We start from the raw sequence: 15862 nt of genomic DNA, 5'->3' as shown, positions 1-15862 counted from the left end.
TGAAAACTTTCCGAATGCGCTGTATAAGGTGGAGCCACTGTATTTTCCCATTGGTCACAAATATGACCTCTAAGATATTATCATATACCACAAGCATCATGGACTCAATGTATTAATTGTTCGTTTTTTTCTCTCACTATTGTGACTGATGGGATTAAATCGGTTAAGGAAGGGAGCGAGGGAGGTGGAGGGAGGGAAAGAGCAACTTGGGAATTGTAGTTTTGGTAATACAAAAAAGACTGTAAAATCACCAGGAATTAAGCTCAAATGAGTTTAATTTAGAAAACCCGTTCCTATTTATTCCCACAAATAAACAAAGAGACGTGATCGTGTGTCAATGTAATCAAGGTAGGAAATGATTGTTCTTTTCAAATACAATCTCTTTTTGGGCTTTGTTGGGCTCAATTTGCAATGGTCAAATTATTCTAATGATGTTCCGACCATCCGCTTGAAAACAACCTGGATCAAATCCATCCAAATTTTATTTGCATGGTTCTGTTAAAAACAATCTGTGCTTCTAGGCAATGCAGTGATAACCAACAAGTTTCCTATTCCAAAACTACTGTCTTATACACAGTGTAGGAGTACAAAGGGAATGAGTGATTAGAGCAGCTCATATGAGATGAGTACAATTTGATTTAACCTTTATTTTGACATTATTAAAGGGCGTCATGATGGCCTTGAGCTGAGTAACAACGGGTGGTGTAGGTGTCCTGGAGGGCAGGTAGTTTGCCCCCGGTGATGCGTTGTGCAGTCCTCACTACCCTCTGGAGAGCCTTACGGTTGAGGGCGGAGCAGTTGCCGTACCAGGCGGTGATACAGCCCGCCAGGATGCTCGACAGCATCTGTAGAAGTTTGTGAGTGCTTTTGGTGACAAGCCGAATTTCTTCAGCCTCCTGAGGTTGAATAGGCGCTGCTGCGCCTTCTTCACGACGCTGTCAGTGTGAGTGGACCAATTCAGTTTGTCTGTGAAGGTCTCTTTCAATTTGATTTAACCTTTATTTTGACAGGGCGTCATGCTGAGACCAAGGTCTCTTTCTCAGGTGAGACCTGCAAACACATCAATACACATCAAAATACAATATACTTAAGCAAGAAAGCACGAAGGGGGTGTGGTATATGGCCAATATACCACAGCTAAGGGCTGTTCTTATAAACAATGCAAAGCAGAGTGCCTGGATACAGCCCGTAACCGTATTCTTTTGGCCACATACCACAAACCCCCTGAGGTGCCTTATTGTTATTATAAACTGGTTACCAATGTAATTAGAGCAGTAAAAAGAAATGTTTTGTCATACGGTCTGATATACCAAGGCTTTCAGACAATCAGCATTCTGGGCTTGAACCACCCAGTTTATAAAAATCATTAATAGACATCAAAAAACATTAATATAGAGTACACATATACACATCAATAATACACATCAATAATACACATCAATACACTAAAAGCAAAACAAAATCCTATAAAACAAACACCATCTTCTGTAAAAAGGTCCTCAGTCAGCCATTTGAATTGCCCTCGAGGCACCAATTGATCCAGCTTTAGAGAGCCTTGGAGATCATTCCACAAGGCAGGTGCAGAGAAAATAACATCAGGTTTTTACCTAACTCAGTGTAGATGGAAGAGATCTCCCTGAGGCCGGGTCTGATGTCTCATACGTCTATAAATTAACCATGAAGTAAGGTACGGTGGAAATGTATGCAGTTTCTGATACAGAATGCAGTGATGTGTACTGAACCTATCATCTGTAATAAAAAGTAGTGTGCTGTGATAAACTGCGTCCAATGTCTTCAATACAGTGGCAGCTGCATTCATGTAGACAATATCCCCATAGTCTATAACCGGTATGCATGTCGACTGGATCATTTGTTTTCTGATATTTAATGAATGACAATCAAGCCACGGACAAACAGTAGCCTGCACTCATAGAATAAAGGTTTCCAAATGGGTTTTTAAGCTGTCCCCATAGGAGAACCCCTTTTCCAGGCCTGGACCTGGTTGGTGGTTCTACCTGGAACCAAAAAGGGTTCTTCAAAGGGTTCTCCTATGGGGTCAGCCAAAGAATCCTTTTAGGTTCTAGATAGCACCTTTTTTTCTTAGAGTATAGCTGTGGATAAGTTGAGCGACTTTTTGTGTCTTGCCGTAAGAGCTATTGTCATTAGCCTGGACCTGGTTGGTGGTGTTAATCTGAAGGAGGTTCAAGTCCCCTCTCTTCCTCTCCTCAGAGAAACGTCTTACTGCTGAGTTAAGGCTCTTAATTTGGCCCCGAGGTACCCCTTCAAAATGCTAGCTGCTTGATCATATATTTTCACATCTTGTAAAAAATACAATTTGGAAACAAATATAATATATATAATATTGAATACTGAATAGTGCATTGGGGAAATGTATTTATTTATTATAATTTTATGATATCCAACTAGTAGTTACAGTCTTGTTCCATCGCTGCAACTCCCGTACGGACTCGGGAGAGGCGAAGGTCCAGCGCCACACGTCCTCTGAAACATGACCCGCCAAGCCGCACTGCTTCTTGACACACTGCTCACTTAACCCGGAAGCCAGCCGCACCAATGTATCAGAGGAAACACTGTACAGCTGGCAACCTGAAGTCAGCATGCATGCAGCCGGGCGCCACAAGGAGTCACTAGAGCGCGATGGGACAAGGACATCCCAGGCGGCCAAAACCTCCCCTAACCCGGATGATGTTGGGTCAATTGTGCACCGCCTCATGGGACTCCCAGTCGCGGTCGGCTGCGACACAGCCCGGGATTGAACCCGGACCTGTAATGATGCCTGTAGCACTGCCATGCAGTACCTTAGACCGCTGCGCCACTCGGGATGCTGCATTGGGGAAATCTGAATATTCTTTAACACTCTTGTAATTCTTTATCATACCTATGTAAATGGTTAGAATTTCCAAACATCCCTGAGCCCCCACCTCCCTGCTTATGAAAATAGCCAATTACAAGAGTGAAGCAGGCATGCCGAGAATATGAGTTACACCACTGTAGAAGACACAGATAACATACCTCTGTAGAGTCCAGAAACACTCAAATGTCTAGGAGTCACCCCGCTAGCATCACTTATCCTCCTTCACAGGCTGTCTCACAGTCACTGGCTGCTGGATTAACTTCTGTTTCTGCTGCCATTGACTGCTCTGCTCTCACAGCCCTGAATTCAATTACATCTGGACTACCTCCACAAGACAATGGCACGAAAGTCCTGAATTGAAATGTCATGGCGCACGTAGAGCTCTCCTTTAACAACAGAACATTCAGATCGACATCAGAAGTGTAGCCAGTGTTATATGCTCCTTTATTTTCTGTTGCCTTGTCGAGAGCTCTGAATGGGGGTGTCAGGGTGCCGATGTTCAAGGCTTCAATGAACACTGTGTCTACCTTACTCATATGGAAGGCACGGATGGAGAGAGGGAGTCAGAGTCGAGGGGGAGACAGAAAGGTTTAGAAATTACAATCAAGTGGCTGACATCTCTTTTGGGAAATCAATTATGCATGTTTGATTTGGTAAAGATTTGCATCCAGGAGGAGAGAGTGAGTAGAGGGGTACAGGAGGCTACTGGGGAGAGATATCGACAGAGACATACTCTTTTTTTAAAAAAATGGGAGAACCCTTTTTGGTTCTAGATAGCACCTAAGAGTGCAGAGAGAGAGTGATGGGAGGAAGAAAGTGAAACAGCGAGTGCACCGTATCACCATATGGAGAGAGAGAGAGAGAGAGAGAGAGAGAGAGAGAGAGAGAGAGAGAGAGAGAGAGAGAGAGAGAGAGAGAGAGAGAGAGAGAGAGAGAGAGAGAGAGAGAGAGAGAGAGAGAGAGAGAGAGAGAGAGAGAGAGAGAGAGAATAGATGCATAAGTCTGTGAGTGAGACAAAGTTAGAGAGTGGGTAGAGAGAGATGAGAGAGTGAGGGAGGGATTGTGCAGTAAAACAGCATCAAGGGCTCTAAATCCCTTTCTCTCATGGGAACCGAGTGTTGGATTGAATTGACTGACACATACGGACAGCAGAGGTTTACGGTTAGAAAGTGGATGCCCTGGAGAACTGATTAGCTTCTCAGCACTGACAATGATTGGATTTGTCTAAGTAGCAGAAGAAGAGGAGCAAGGTTTCTTTTGTTAGTGAACTGATGGCTATGAGGATATAACATCATTTCCTGTCACGCTGGGCGTTATCAGCCACATCACTTCCTCAAGAGAGATCCATCCCCTAGTGGCGAGTGCCCTAGTCCACTATGTCTCCTCCCCTGGAGTCGTCACGCTCTTAGCAAAAAGGGTTTCAAAGGGGTTCTTTGGCTGTTCCCATAGGAGAACCCTTTCCAAAACTGTTCTACCTGGAACCAAAAAATGGTTCTCCAAAGGGTTCTCCAATGGCGACAGCTGAAGAACCCTTTTAGGTTCGAGATAACACCTTTTTCTCTAAGAATGTATGTGCTAGCGATTCACAACACAAACAGGGAATTATCTTCAAAGACACTGTTTTTTTCACTTGGCTAATGCCCTTTCATACTGAGGGGAATCAAATTGTGTTGCATTACAAAGCCAATGACAAATGGATGAATTCCGCAGTGACAGTGTTTTAATGGAATAAAGGAGGTTAGAAGACAACTAGAAAACCTAAATCCTTGTCGTCATTGAAACGGAGCAAATGTCTGTGATACATCTGATGCTTCCCAGTTCCCACAGCGAGATGTCAACAGGGCATAGACAGACAGAAAGACAGACAGGTTACAGAGAAAGACAGACAGACAGGCAGGTTACAGAGAAAGACAGACAGACAGGCAGGTTACAGAGAAAGACAGACATACAGGTTACAGAGACATACAGACAGGTTACAGACAGACAGACAGACAGACAGGTTACAAAGAAAGACAGACAGATTACAAAGAAAGACAGACAGACAGATTACAAAGAAAGACAGACAGGTACAGAGAAAGACCGACAGATTACAAAGAAAGACAGACAGACAGATTACAAAGAAAGAGAGACAGGTACAGAAAAAGACAGACAGATTACAAAGAAAGACAGACAGACAGACAGACAGACAGACAGACAGACAGGTTACAGAGAAAGACAGACAGACAGACAGGTTACAGAGAAAGACATACAGACAGGTTATAGAGAAAGACAGACAGATTACAGAGAAAGAAAGACAGACAGGTTACAGAGAAAGACAGACAGACAGACAGGTTACAGAGAAAGACAGACAGGTTACCGAGAAAGACAGACAGACAGGTTACCGAGAAAGACAAGACAGACAGGTTACAGAGAAAGACAGACAGACAGGTTACAGAGAAAAGACAGACAGACAGACAGGTTACAGAGAAACACAGACAGACAGACAGGTTACAGAGAAAGACAGACAGACAGGTTACAGAGAAACACAGACAGACAGACAGGTTACAGAGAAAGACAGACAGACAGACAAATTACAGAGAAAGACAGACAGGTTACAGAGAAAGACAGACAGGTTACACAGACAGACAGACAGACAGACAGACAGACAGACAGACAGACAGACAGACAGACAGACAGACAGACAGACAGACAGACAGACAGACAGACAGACAGACAGACAGACAGAAAGTTTACAAAGAAAGACAAGACAGACAGGTTACAAAGAAAGACAGACAGGCAGGTTACAGAGAAAGACAGACAGATTACAGAGATAGACAGACAGGTTACAAAGAAAGACAGACAGGCAGGTTACAGGGAAAGACAGACAGGTTGTAATCTTCAGGAGTACTTTCTCATTGTGTTGGACAGGATTGGACAGGAGGACTTTCTCATTATTTGGACAGGATTGGACAGGAGGACTTTCTCATTGTGTTGGACAGAATTGGACAGGAGGACTTTCTCATTGTGTTGGACAGGATTGGACAGGAGCACTTTCTCATTGTGTTGGACAGGATTGGACAGGAGGACTTTCTCATTGTGTTGGACAGGAGGACTTTCTCATTGTGTTGGACAGGATTGGACAGGAGGACTTTCTCATTGTGTTGGACAGGAGGACTTTCTCATTGTGTTGGACAGGATTGGACAGGAGGACTTTCTCATTGTGTTGGACAGGATTGGACAGGAGGACTTTCTCATTGTGTTGGACAGGAGGACTAATTCTCTGAAGAAGAGGAAGATTGTGACATTCTGGTTCATCATCAGATCAGGAAATGTTCAAATTTATACCAAGGGATTTCATTTGAATAGACTTCCTGATAAGAGATAGATTCAAATGCTTAGCTCATGGCAGGGCTTAGAATTCATCTCTCAGATGCCCTGGGAATGAATATCTTCATGGTGTTTCTGCATCTCTTTCTTCCTTTGAAGTCCTATCATTTAGTTTTCCAGATCCTCGTTTTTTTCATCGATTTTTCACAGCATTTAATTTATGAATGATGCATTATAAGAGTATAACCAGGATTAAAGGAATATGATCCCCCAGTTCTGACCATGTTGTTTTAAGGTCTTTTATCAGGTGCATTTAGTGTCTATATCTGAGTGTGGTTTGCTCTCAGACTCCACCTTTCACTTTCAGCTACATCATCCTAATTCAGACGCTCGACCCTTGAACTCCTGTGTGTGTTGTAGCGTCGTGTGTGTGTGGGTCCGCACATCTGTGTGTGTACATGAGTATTTGTTTAGGTGTACATATTATGTGCATGCATGTGTATGTGTGTGTGTGCATCCGTATATGTGCCTGTGTGTGTGTGCGCGTGTGTGTGCGCGTGTGTGTGTGCCTTTGAACTTGATCACGGGATGCAACTCGTTAAAAAGCAACCGTGCTCCTGCTCCTCCGCCTGCTACCATTTTGGAGGTGAGTGGTGACGGTCGACCGCTCTGCATCGTCCGCATGCACAGGCTCACACTCGGGCTCCAGACTGTCCTTCATTCTGTAGAGGAGAGGAGGGCGAGGAGATGGAGGAGGAGAAATGTGATTCGGAAGGCAGGCTCGGGAGCCTCTGGCTAGATCCAGACGGACAGAGACTTGTCTACATCTGAGGATGAGGTGAAAGACAGAAGTGAAAACTGAGCGGAGGTCAGAATTATAGACCTTCCTTATAAAGACATCAGTCAGAAAGGAGAGTGTTGAAAAGGAGAGCAGAGAGGGGATTGAAAAGGCAGATATAGAGAGAGAGACACAGACAGACAGACGTGCAGTTGTTGCTCTTCCATGAAGCGAGAGCGAGCATTACTTCATTAGCTGGCTCCCTCCCCTTTTCTGCCTTGACGTGTGTGTGTGTGTGTGTGTGTGTGTGTGTGTGTGTGTGTGTGTGTGTGTGTGTGTGTGTGTGTGTGTGTGTGTGTGTGTGTGTGTGTGTGTGTGTGTGTGTGTGTGTGTGTGTGTGTGTGTGTGTGTGTGTGTGTGTGTGTGTGTGTGTGTGTGTGTGTGTGTGTGTGTGTGTCAGCAGTGACAGCAGTGAGCCCGTTGAACACTGTGCGCTCACGTTGAGTGACCCGCTCCCTCCGACTGGCCAGGCCCTGGTTGCCTCCTTAATGGCACCCTATTCCCTATTTAGTGCACTACCTTTGACCAGGACCAGGGCACTATAGGGAATAGGGTGCCATTTTGTAATCAGCACTAATGTTTCTCTTCAGGCACTGCTGCGGGCACCTCATCACAGGGGTCTGATTCTCAGGGAGCCAGTCACTACCCACTGTCATTAGTGATGTCTCCCTGGAGGTAACAGGTTTCTCTCTCCTGGAGAGGGGGAGGGAGGGTGAGAGATGGGATGGAGGGAGATAGATAGAGGGAGTGTGTGGTTGAGGTCAGTGGCTGGAGGTAACAGGTTTCTTTCTCCTGGAGAGGGGGAGGGAGGGTGAGAGATGGGATGGAGGGAGATAGATAGAGGGAGTGTGTGGTTGAGGTCAGTGGCTGGAGGTAACAGGTTTCTCTCTCTCCTGGAGAGGGGGAGGGAGGGTGAGAGGTGGGCTGGAGGGAGATAGATAGAGGGAGTGTGTGGTTGAGGTCAGTGGCTGGAGGTAACAGGTTTCTCTCTCTCCTGGAGAGGGGGAGGGAGGATGAGAGGTGGAATGGAGGGAGATAGAGGGAGTGTGTGGTTGAGGTCAGTGGCTGGAGGTAACAGGTTTCTCTCCGGGAGACAGTTGGAAGGAGAGAGGGAGTGTGTGGTTATTATGAGGTCTGTGGCCACCGAGTGCCGTATGTTAGTGTGTATTATTTTTGCACAGCCTCTCCTCTCTGATTTGTAATTAATTCCGACACGGGGCTGACGCAGGGCTATCTATGTTTTAGGAGAACATCTCAGAGGATGAAATGGCTGTCCACTCTGACTGTACATTCAGCTTGGGGAAAGAGACACGTAAGGTTAACCCCCCCCCCATCTGTTGTAACAGTATTATGCCTGTATGAAGCGTATCTGGGTTGATCAAAGTGTAACCTAGGCTTAACAGTAGAATATAGTGACTTTCCATTCAGACAGGGTTTAGTGTAGTGAAGGTCTGTGATGCTCCTCTACCTGCTGCTGTTTCTTATTTCTGTGTGCTTTGATCTCTCTCCTGGTGCAAGTGAATCGGCCCAGAGAGATCTCATCCTCCTCACACACACGTCCTCACTGTAAAACCAGCCCCCTCTCCTCCTCTTTTTGGGGTTTGAATCATGCGATAGTAGATATTAGCTCAGGTGCCACAGGGATTTTGTTGTTACCAATTGTAACACCTTACATAGATACATAGGCACACACAGGGAGGGAAAAACACACGAATGTGTGTACAACACACACACACACACACCATCAGCCAGCATCTTGTATTGACGTTTTTGTAATTCATGTCATTGCTCTGTTGTTCCATTGTTTGAACTGCTCTCTCTCTCTCTCGCTCTCTCTCTCTCTCTCTCTCTCTCTCTCTCTCTCTCTCTCTCTCTCTCTCGACAGTGGTTCTGGAGGCGTGCTCTGACTGCTGTCTCTCTCTCTCCGGTTCTCTCTTCCTCTGTTTGCTGACAGTGGTTCTGGAGGCGTGCTCTGAGTGCTGTCTCTCTCTCCAGTTCTCTCTTCCTCTGTTTGCAGACAGTGGTTCTGGAGGCGTGCTCTGAGTGCTGTCTCTCTCTCCGGTTCTCTCTTCCTCTGTTTGCAGACAGTGGTTCTGGAGGCGTGTTCTGAATGCTGTCTCTCTCTCTCTGGTTCTCTCTTCCTCTGTTTGCAGACAGTGGTTCTGGAGGCGTGTTCTGAATGCTCTCTCTCTCTCTGGTTCTCTCTTCCTCTGTTTACAGACAGTGGTTTTGGAGGCGTGCTCTGAATGCTGTCTCTCTCTCCGGTTCTCTCTTCCTCTGTTTGCAGACAGTGGTTTTGGAGGCGTGCTCTGAATACCGTCTCATCCCAGCTCCCTCAGTGGATTCTTTCATTCAAACTGTTGTGAATCTCATGTTAAGAAACTTTCTTTCTTTCTCTCTCTCTTTCTTTTCCTTCCACCCGCCACCTTCTCTTCCCCCCTCTGCTCTGTTCATCCACCTCAGAAGTCGATTCACTGAGAAAGGAAACCGGAACGAAGCCAGTGTCTGTAACTAAATGGAGCTCCCCAATGTCTTTCTGTGTGTGGTCTGAATGACACTCACCTTATCTGTGTGTCCGTAGTAACTCTGCTAATTACCCAACTGTGATTACTCCCACTACCCCGCCCGCGCCACATCTCGTGCCACACATAGACCTGTGTCGCCTCTATACCACCCCCGGGCATAGGGGGTATCACCGATTAACAAGGTCTCAACTGTCTCAACTGTCTCTGCTGAGTTGACTTATGACCCTGTGGTGTTTGGTGGTCCACATGTGATTGTTCTGTGTGTGCGCATACGTGTGTGTGTGTGATTTCCCCCTTCAATCTTCTCCCTTTTCTCATCAATGGATTCAGCTTGCAATCAGATACAGTACACTACTTAGGGAAATGTGTTCCCAATCAGTGCCTCTCCCCATCGTTCTCTCTCTCTCTCTCTCTCTCTCTCTCTCTCTCTCTCTCTCTCTCTCTCTCTCTCTCTCTCTCTCTCTCTCTCTCTCTCTCTCTCTCTCCTCTCTCTCTCTCTCTCTCTCTCTCTCTCTCTCTCTCTCTCTCTCTCTCTCTCTCTCTCTCTCTCTCTCTCTCTCTCTCTCTCTATCCACTTATTCCTCCTCTGTGCTGCCAGCCAGTGCATATTCAGAATGGAAATATACCGTAGTATAAACATCTGCTATTTTCGGCTTTTCTTTTGTGTGGGGCAAAATGTACAAGCAGTCTTGTGTGCTGTGTGTATATCTGGTGTGTTGTGTGGAGGGCTTGACCTCTAAGCCTTTAGTAACCTGTAGGGTATGACTGAGTCACAGTGCTGTGGGGGCGGTGACCTTGGACTGACCTTATTGTGTTTCATCTCTGTCTCTCTCCCTGGCCTGCAGTACAAACAGGTGGAGCAGTACATGTCCTTCCACAAGCTGCCGGCTGATATGAGGCAGAGGATCCATGACTACTACGAGCATCGCTACCAAGGCAAGATGTTTGACGAGGAGAGCATCCTGGGAGAACTCAACGAGCCACTCAGAGAGGTGGGAGAGGGCTGGGGGCTGTGTGTGGGTGGGTGTTAAAATAGAATTTGTATTCATCGCAAAGGGAAATTGTTGTGTGGGTCGTGATTTTTGAAGTGCCATAACTGATGATAATCACTCTTTCAACGTTGGGATGAATTATTCTCTGAGCACTTTCTGTAACTCTGAGGGGCTGTAAACTAAAGCATCCATCTTCCTCTGTGTGTGCGTGTGTGAATGTGTGTTCCTGTTTGCAGGAAATCGTTAACTTTAACTGTCGAAAGCTGGTGGCTTCCATGCCACTGTTTGCCAACGCGGACCCCAACTTTGTGACCTCCATGCTGACCAAGCTGCGCTTCGAGGTGTTCCAGCCCGGAGACTACATCATCAGAGAGGGCACCATCGGCAAGAAGATGTACTTCATCCAGCACGGAGTGGTCAGCGTTCTCACCAAGGGCAACAAGGAAACCAAGCTCTTAGACGGATCCTACTTCGGGGGTAAGATAAAGAGTGTACCAGGGCAGAAGAAAGGTCACACACACACATTGTGCTGCAGAGCTTAAACCCTCTTCAGCTTTAATATTCATAATGGTGGCCTGGAAAAAGACAGCACAAATTAGCTTCTTAAGAGGTCAGCCTAGGTCTGCTTTCAGACACACTGCACAACTGCATGAGTGTAAATGTAATATCTGTTCTGTTCTTGTCTCTCACGAGCTGGCCCTGATAACAGGGTTGTCTAAAGCACTACTCACTATTCTGCCTGTCATTCTGCAGGGTATGGTGCCTGCTGATTTGATATGTTTTATGTGAGGCTGTTTACTCTTCCAATGATCAATATGAGCTGTATTTGAATTGCATAAACATGCTAAATGACAAAGAAGAACATAGTTGACATATACAGGGGTTGGAGACGAAATTAGTTTCATTCTGAACAGAACCACTATTTTCTTTTGTTCAGTTCCACTGTTCCAACCAGAACAATAATGGAGGAACTTTTATAATGTCCTTTGAGCTCGCTGGCTAACAAGCCTGTGTGTGCAGAATGGCACGAGAATTAAAAACATGTCTTACATTTTTGTAGTTAATAAATCCTATACGATAACTAGGCCTATAGTATCCTTAACTACTAGCATTGAAAAAGTCAGTGGTGTAAAGTACTGAGGTAAAAATAATTTTAGGTTCTACTTAAGTAGTTTTATGTTGGTATCTGTACTTTACTCTTTATATTTTTGACAACTTTAACTTTTATTTCACTACATTCCGAAAGACAATTATGTACTTTTTACTCCATACACCCAAAAGTACTTGTTACGTTTTGAATGCTTAGCAGGACAGGAAAATGGTCCAATTCACCAACTTATAAAGAGATCATCCCTGGACATCATTTACTGGAGTCTATTCAAGTATCTTTACTTTTACTCAAGTATGACAAATCGGGCACTTTTTCCACCACTGGAAAAAGTGAATCCATTCTTCTCTAGCTAAAGAAATGTGCGGCAGGTAGCATAGCGGTTAAGAGCGTTGAGTAACTAACCAGTAACTAAAATGTTGCTGGTCAGATTCCCAGAGGCAACGAGGTGAAAAATCTGTCAAAGTGCCCTTGAACAAGGCACTTAACCCTAATTGCTCCTGAATGACTAAACTGAATGACTAAACTGTCAACTGTAAAACTGTGATAAATATCTCTCCCTATCTTCTGAATCCCTCTTGTAACATCAGTACAGTACTATGGTTCTGAGGGGGGAGGGGCCACTAGCACACATACTGGCAAAGATTTTCAGCTTGCAGGCAGACACTCAAATACGTTTCTGAGTTACAGAGTGAGGGATTTGCATAGGAACTTTGTACATGTTTTTTCATAGAAATTATTATTATAAATGCCTGGATGACAAAATACCACTATTAACCAGTTCCAACCCCTGATATACAGTGTACGGTTTATGATAAAATACCACTATTAACCAGTTCCAACCCCTGATATACAGTGTACGGTTTATGATAAAATACCACTATTAACCAGTTCCAACCCCTGATATACAGTGTACGGTTTATGATAAAATACCACTATTAACCAGTTCCAACCCCTGATATACAGTGTACGGTTTATGATAAAATACCACTATTAACCAGTTCCAACCCCTGATATACAGTGTACGGTTTATGATAAAATACCACTATTAACCAGTTCCAACCCCGGATATACAGTGTACGGTTTATGATAAAATACCACTATTAACCAGTTCCAACCCCTGATATACAGTGTACGGTTTATGATAAAATACCACTATTAACCAGTTCCAACCCCTGATATACAGTGTACGGTTTATGATAAAATACCACTATTAACCAGTTCCAACCCCTGATATACAGTGTACGGTTTATGATAAAATACCACTATTAACCAGTTCCAACCCCTGATATACAGTGTACGGTTTATGATAAAATACCACTATTAACCAGTTCCAACCCCTGATATACAGTGTACGGTTTATGATAAAATACCACTATTAACCAGTTCCAACCCCTGATATACAGTGTACGGTTTATGATAAAATACCACTATTAACCAGTTCCAACCCCTGATATACAGTGTACGGTTTATGATAAAATACCACTATTAACCAGTTCCAACCCCTGATATACAGTGTACGGTTTATGATAAAATACCACTATTAACCAGTTCCAACCCCTGATATACAGTGTACGGTTTATGATAAAATACCACTATTAACCAGTTCCAACCCCTGATATACAGTGTACGGTTTATGATAAAATACCACTATTAACCAGTTCCAACCCCTGATATACAGTGTACGGTTTATGATAAAATACCACTATTAACCAGTTCCAACCCCTGATATACAGTGTACGGTTTATGATAAAATACCACTATTAACCAGTTCCAACCCCTGATATACAGTGTACGGTTTATGATAAAATACCACTATTAACCAGTTCCAACCCCTGATATACAGTGTACGGTTTATGATAAAATACCACTATTAACCAGTTCCAACCCCTGATATACAGTGTACGGTTTATGATAAAATACCACTATTAACCAGTTCCAACCCCTGATATACAGTGTACGGTTTATGATAAAATACCACTATTAACCAGTTCCAACCCCTGATATACAGTGTACGGTTTATGATAAAATACCACTATTAACCAGTTCCAACCCCTGATATACAGTGTACGGTTTATGATAAAATACCACTATTAACCAGTTCCAACCCCTGATATACAGTGTACGGTTTATGATAAAATACCACTATTAACCAGTTCCAACCCCTGATATACAGTGTACGGTTTATGATAAAATACCACTATTAACCAGTTCCAACCCCTGATATACAGTGTACGGTTTATGATAAAATACCACTATTAACCAGTTCCAACCCCTGATATACAGTGTACGGTTTATGATAAAATACCACTATTAACCAGTTCCAACCCCTGATATACAGTGTACGGTTTATGATAAAATACCACTATTAACCAGTTCCAACCCCTGATATACAGTGTACGGTTTATGATAAAATACCACTATTAACCAGTTCCAACCCCTGATATACAGTGTACGGTTTATGATAAAATACCACTATTAACCAGTTCCAACCCCTGATATACAGTGTACGGTTTATGATAAAATACCACTATTAACCAGTTCCAACCCCTGATATACAGTGTACGGTTTATGATAAAATACCACTATTAACCAGTTCCAACCCCTGATATACAGTGTACGGTTTATGATAAAATACCACTATTAACCAGTTCCAACCCCTGATATACAGTGTACGGTTTATGATAAAATACCACTATTAACCAGTTCCAACCCCTGATATACAGTGTACGGTTTTTGATAAAATACCACTATTAACCAGTTCCAACCCCTGATATACAGTGTACGGTTTATGATAAAATACCACTATTAACCAGTTCCAACCCCTGATATACAGTGTACGGTTTATGATAAAATACCACTATTAACCAGTTCCAACCCCTGATATACAGTGTACGGTTTATGATAAAATACCACTATTAACCAGTTCCAACCCCTGATATACAGTGTACGGTTTATGATAAAATACCACTATTAACCAGTTCCAACCCCTGATATACAGTGTACGGTTTATGATAAAATACCACTATGAACCAGTTCCAACCCCTGATATACAGTGTACGGTTTATGATAAAATACCACTATGAACCAGTTCCAACCCCTGATATACAGTGTACGGTTTATGATAAAATACCACTATTAACCAGTTCCAACCTCTGATATACAGTGTACGGTTTATGATAAAATACCACTATTAACCAGTTCCAACCCCTGATATACAGTGTACGGTTTATGATAAAATACCACTATTAACCAGTTCCAACCCCTGATATACAGTGTACGGTTTATGATAAAATACCACTATTAACCAGTTCCAACCCCTGATATACAGTGTACGGTTTATGATAAAATACCACTATTAACCAGTTCCAACCTCTGATATACAGTGTACGGTTTATGATAAAATACCACTATTAACCAGTTCCAACTCCTGATATACAGTGTACGGTTTATGATAAAATACCACTATTAACCAGTTCCAACCCCTGATATACAGTGTACGGTTTATGATAAAATACCACTATTAACCAGTTCCAACCCCTGATATACAGTGTACGGTTTATGATAAAATACCACTATTAACCAGTTCCAACCTCTGATATACAGTGTACGGTTTATGATAAAATACCACTATTAACCAGTTCCAACCCCTGATATACAGTGTACGGTTTATGATAAAATACCACTATTAACCAGTTCCAACCCCTGATATACAGTGTACGGTTTATGATAAAATACCACTATTAACCAGTTCCAACCCCTGATATACAGTGTACGGTTTATGATAAAATACCACTATTAACCAGTTCCAACCCCTGATATACAGTGTACGGTTTATGATAAAATACCACTATTAACCAGTTCCAACTCCTGATATACAGTGTACGGTTTATGATAAAATACCACTATTAACCAGTTCCAACTCCTGATATACAGTGTACGGTTTATGATAAAATACCACTATTAACCAGTTCCAACCCCTGATATACAGTGTACGGTTTATGATAAAATACCACTATTAACCAGTTCCAACCCCTGATATACAGTGTACGGTTTATGATAAAATACCACTATTAACCAGTTCCAACCCCTGATATACAGTGTACGGTTTATGATAAAATACCACTATTAACCAGTTCCAACCCCTGATATACAGTGTACGGTTTATGATAAAATACCACTATTAACCAGTTCCAACTCCTGATATACAGTGTACGG

At 43.3% G+C, this 15862-nt stretch overlaps 1 protein-coding gene across 2 annotated transcripts in view; it reads left to right on the top strand.

Annotated features, from left to right (window-relative positions):
* Positions 1 to 15862, top strand: part of LOC124035778 (potassium/sodium hyperpolarization-activated cyclic nucleotide-gated channel 4-like) — a 106916-nt gene that overhangs the window by 74529 nt on the left and 16525 nt on the right. For both annotated transcript variants that reach the window (XM_046349483.1, XM_046349482.1), the window contains exons 5-6: positions 10390 to 10536; positions 10773 to 11013. In XM_046349483.1, coding sequence (XP_046205439.1) covers positions 10390 to 10536; positions 10773 to 11013 — 388 coding nt within the window. The remainder of the gene's footprint in view (positions 1 to 10389; positions 10537 to 10772; positions 11014 to 15862) is intronic.

This window comes from Oncorhynchus gorbuscha, linkage group LG05 (assembly GCF_021184085.1).
Source record: "Oncorhynchus gorbuscha isolate QuinsamMale2020 ecotype Even-year linkage group LG05, OgorEven_v1.0, whole genome shotgun sequence".
In the NCBI taxonomy this organism is placed as follows: Eukaryota; Metazoa; Chordata; class Actinopteri; order Salmoniformes; family Salmonidae; genus Oncorhynchus; species Oncorhynchus gorbuscha.
Note: the sequence above shows the minus strand (reverse complement) of the source record. Positions and strands in the feature narration are given on the sequence as shown.